We start from the raw sequence: 4586 nt of genomic DNA, 5'->3' as shown, positions 1-4586 counted from the left end.
AACATCAAATCACCATTCTTCCTCCTCCTCTCTTTTACACTCATCATCTCCATTTACTATCACCTTGTACAGCATGGGCTAGGTGGTTTGGCGGCAAAGAAAAAATTATATTATTTGTATATAGTTAAAAAAAAAAAATTTATCTACGTATTAGTCGATATTGAATCCTTTCCAGCTAGTTCGTGTATTTAGTTCTTCATATTTTGAATTCTTTAATGAAAATCTTGATTCCCGCTACATCATTCAATATCTTTATACTAATTCATGCAATCTTCCTCTATAGTTATGAATTATTATTGGTCAGATTTTCCCTTTTAAGTACTCCATATTCTTGGTTTAATTACTCCTATTTATTTTGATTAAAATATTACTATTAAAAGGTCATAGAGTACTGTATAAGTTTCTGGACTAAAGAACTGACTAGCTCTTCGCTGGTAGATCGAGAACACAACAATATGGATGGTCTTGTACACACTATACAATTTGTTTTCGGGATTTTTGGTGAGTTAATTAATTCATTTTCATATTTTATTTCCTTTGTATATTTTTTCTCTTTAATTAATTAATTAATTTCTGATTGAGTTTTCCTTGTCATTTGTTTCTCTTTTTTCTCCTAATTAACAGGAAATGCCGCTTCTCTCTTTCTCTTCTTGGTACCCACGTAAGAATAATTCAAAACAACACTTTTCAAGATGTTTCCTCTTGCAAGGAGAATCATGTTCTCATGCAATTCAATATTCCGTCCATTTTAATTAATATGACATTTTTCAAATTTCAAGTGTCAAATCAAATATTTCTTATAAAATTAAAATAATAGATTTATCTAAGATGACAAATCATTTTTAAAACAAGAATTTTCATTTATTCAATATTTCTTGAAATTGGCACTTTAAATCCAGATAAATCATATATTGTAAATTCAAAATCTTTTTGTATATTCTTTTATGACCAATCTTAATTAAATAAAGAGAACTAGCTAACCCATTTATCTTTTCTCAGTCACTTTTTTTTAATATCATCATAATATCTTTTTTCGTAATTATTTGATTCTTAATAATGAGTAATCAGTGAAAATATATTTTTTTATTTTAAATATTGGATATTCATTCCAATGAAAATAAGTATTTCGAGTATAGTTTATATACACTAGTAATTTTAATTTTAATATAGTTTGTTTGATTGAATTTAGGTATACATTCAAGAGGATCATCAAGAACAAATCGACGGAACAATTCTCTGGCATACCTTATGTTATGGCATTTTTGAACTGCTTGCTAAGTGCATGGTAACTATCTCTATCCAGAACTTATATTGTAATGATACTAAATGTTTGGCTCATTTAGGGTAAAAGTGACCATCCACAATTCCACATATAGATAATTTCAAATTTTGATGCATCAAAATGGACTGAACTAATAAATAGATGGATCAATAGGCCTCCCAAGAATAATAAGATGGGTTCATAGATTGGATTAGGATTTTCCATAGTAATTATTGTTGACTTATGAAGTTATTGATCTAATGAATGAATAGGTATGGTCTGCCATTTATAACATCAAACAATATTCTCGTAGCAACAATCAACGAAGCTGGAGCTGCAATTGAGTTAATATACGTGCTTATCTTTTCCATATATGTACCCAATATTAAACAAAAGAGAAAAATCTTAGCAATCTTCGTTTTATTCCTCGTTGCTTTTGCTTCCGCAGCGGTTATGTCTGTGCTTATTTTTCATGGAAAAAATAGGAAGTTGTTCTGTGGTATGCTTGCCTCCATATTCTCCATCGTTATGTATGCATCTCCTTTGTCTATTATTGTAAGCACTCTCAATACTCCTTCTTATCGTCATCCCTTTCATGTTTTAAAATTATAATAGTTGACTAATATTTTTGATATATTATTCGCATTTTTAATTAAAGATCATAAAATTTATTGTATTTTCACATTAATTAATTTGTGCAGAGACTAGTAATCAGGACCAAAAGCGTGGAGTACATGCCATTCTTCCTGTCATTAGCCGTCGTCATATCTTGCACTAGCTGGTTTATTTATGCTATGCTAGGAATGGATCCATTTATTGGCGTAAGTATTTTACCTAGACTAGGTGATCATATGTTGAAAACTTACACTACTAATTAAAAAAAATAGAAATTTGAGGCGAACAAATATTGTTCTTTCTTAATTAAATAACAAAATTTGTTGCTATTTCTATTCAGTGATGAATTTATCAAAATCAAAATTGTTAGATTATATAATTTAATGAAAAAATTCGTAATTAATTTCATTTATTTGTGTAGCGTGAAATAATATGTGGGGCATCAATTACTATTATTAATGAATGAGTTTGTACTTTGCAGATCTCAACAGGTATTGGCTTGGTTTTAGGAGTGGTGCAACTGATTTTATATTTCATTTACCGTGACAACAGGACATCAACCACTGGTGATGAGTAAGAGAATGTTTACGTGTTTTCATGATAACCAAATATTGTAAAATAAAATATGGTCAAATATCTATGAAATATGTATGATTAAAATTAAGCATTTATGAATTCAAATGTTTATCTGAAAATATTTCCATTTCAGTTATTTGTAATAATTTGTGGAAGAAATTAAGATGGAGTGTCCCTATTAATCATATCAATCTATCTATATCTATTTTTTATAACTATTTATATTTATATTAATTACCGCAAACTTCAAAATTGTGAATGTTAAATTACTTTTTTACCTTTTTACTAAATGCTCTCATTTCTAATTTTTTCCTAAAAAAAACTACTCTCATAATATTTATTCTTCTTCTTCACTCTCTCCCTCACCCTCACTATAAATAACACCAATTTTAACTCTTCTTCACTACTTTTCGTCCCTCTCCAATATTTCTTCATTAAAACCAACCAACAACCACCAAACCACCAAAATCCTCTTCTTTTCCGCCCAAACACACTTCCTTTTTGGTCCCATGGCCAATGAAAAAATCTTCCGTCGATTTTTGAGGCCTCCCATTTTAAAAGACGAAAATTTAGTTAAGTTTATATATGTTATATTGTTTGAACGGACTAATTTATGTTTTCATTTAGTTATAACTTTTGCTAGTGGACTGATTTTAGATTTTCTTCTTTTTCTAATGAATTGCCTAGTTATAGAACATTAGTTTTGTTTTGTTTTATGCAAAGTGATATGTGTAGTGGGTAAAATTATTAATTAATTCATAATTTCACATATATGATATTTTTATTGACACGCATTTATTGTATCATTGTTTGTTCTTATTGTTTTTTATACTTATCGCTATTACTTTTCATATTGTTAGATTATTTCTTAAAGGGTTTTAAATTATTATTATTATTATTGTTTTCCTATCATTAATGATATATGTATATTTTATTGCTATGATTAATTTTGGGTTGACTCACTTTGGTTATTGCTTTGTAATTAGAGAATTGTTTATCCTTTGAAATTTTTATTTAAATCAAACGTGAATATATATTATATTTTTGTAAGTTAAAATTGGCCGATGAAGAAATTACCGTCGATTTATAAGGCCTCCTATGTTCATAAGACGGGTTTTATTTTTATATTACTATTATTATTATTATTATTATTATTATTATTATTATTATTATTATTATTATTATTATTATTATTATTCTTATTATTATTATTATTATTATTATTGTTATTATTATTTATTCATTATTAACACATTTACTAAGTGTCTTTACAGGTGTTGGAACACAAACCGACTGATATACAGTTAATGTATATCTGATATACAAAAAAACGGGTGGTTGTATATACTGATGTACAGTGTATATATAGTTGCGATATACAGTGAAATTGTGCTTAAAGCCCAAAACGCAAATGGCCCAACAGCTAGTCCAGACGTACAGAAATTAAGTGTCGGGCCATATTTACATGAAATATTTATTGTTTATTTATATTGATTCGGATTGTAATAATTTATTTACTTATGTTATTTATGCTTGTTTAGATATTAATTTTAATTTATTTTAACTTAATTAGATTCCCCTAAAGATAAACCAATTCATGTTAATTTACTCTTTAAATAATTTTCTACCTTTACTTAGTCATTTGATAAATTTTTACTTTTTTTTTATATACACATGTATATTATTTTCAAATGTTTAAGTTTGATCATTTTTCTAAAAATAATAATAATTTCAAAGTCTTCGTTTTCTTTTAAATTAATATTTTCAAAAGTTAGTCAAATAATTTTTTAAATCATCGGATAACCGCGCGTTAGCGGCCACTTTGAATGCTTAACACCTTCTCAATGTGGAAATAAGAACCTCGTACCTTTTTCTCTGAATTTTTAAGACTTAAATCTGTTAGGGTCTTTTAAATTAAGTTTTCTTAATTTATTTAAAAAATTAAGTGGCGACTCCTCTTTTACTAAAATTGATTTTTTCTTATAAAGATGAAATTAATTTTGCACTTTATCCATTTTTCGACATAACAGAAATGGCGACTCCGCTGGGGAATTAATTAGGTTCTAACCATTAGATTTGATTGTTTATTTGACTAACTGTTTGAATTTCTAATAATTAGTAATTCTTGTTTTCC

At 27.2% G+C, this 4586-nt stretch overlaps 1 protein-coding gene across 1 annotated transcript; it reads left to right on the top strand.

Annotated features, from left to right (window-relative positions):
• The first annotated feature begins 455 nt into the window (after nucleotides 1-455).
• LOC129900059 (bidirectional sugar transporter SWEET1-like) lies at nucleotides 456-2453 on the top strand. The gene is made up of 6 exons (XM_055975033.1): nucleotides 456-501; nucleotides 625-661; nucleotides 1190-1285; nucleotides 1534-1816; nucleotides 1963-2082; nucleotides 2358-2453. The coding sequence occupies exons 1-6, from the start codon at nucleotides 456-458 to the stop codon at nucleotides 2451-2453; spliced, it is 678 nt and encodes a 225-aa protein (XP_055831008.1).
• Nucleotides 2454-4586: the final 2133 nt, after the last annotated feature.

Source organism: Solanum dulcamara, chromosome 8 (assembly GCF_947179165.1).
Source record: "Solanum dulcamara chromosome 8, daSolDulc1.2, whole genome shotgun sequence".
NCBI classification, from domain to species: domain Eukaryota; kingdom Viridiplantae; phylum Streptophyta; class Magnoliopsida; order Solanales; family Solanaceae; genus Solanum; species Solanum dulcamara.
This window is presented reverse-complemented; position numbering and strand designations above follow the sequence as displayed.

Bases quoted from the DNA above. Each gene is read 5' to 3' on its own strand.
- LOC129900059 (XM_055975033.1), top strand. From the start codon at position 456: ATGGATGGTCTTGTACACACTATACAATTTGTTTTCGGGATTTTTG. The intron at 502-624 runs GTGAGTTAATTA...CCTAATTAACAG, and splicing joins ATTTGTTTTCGGGATTTTTG to GAAATGCCGCTTCTCTCTTT. The intron at 2,083-2,357 runs GTAAGTATTTTA...TGTACTTTGCAG, and splicing joins GAATGGATCCATTTATTGGC to ATCTCAACAGGTATTGGCTT.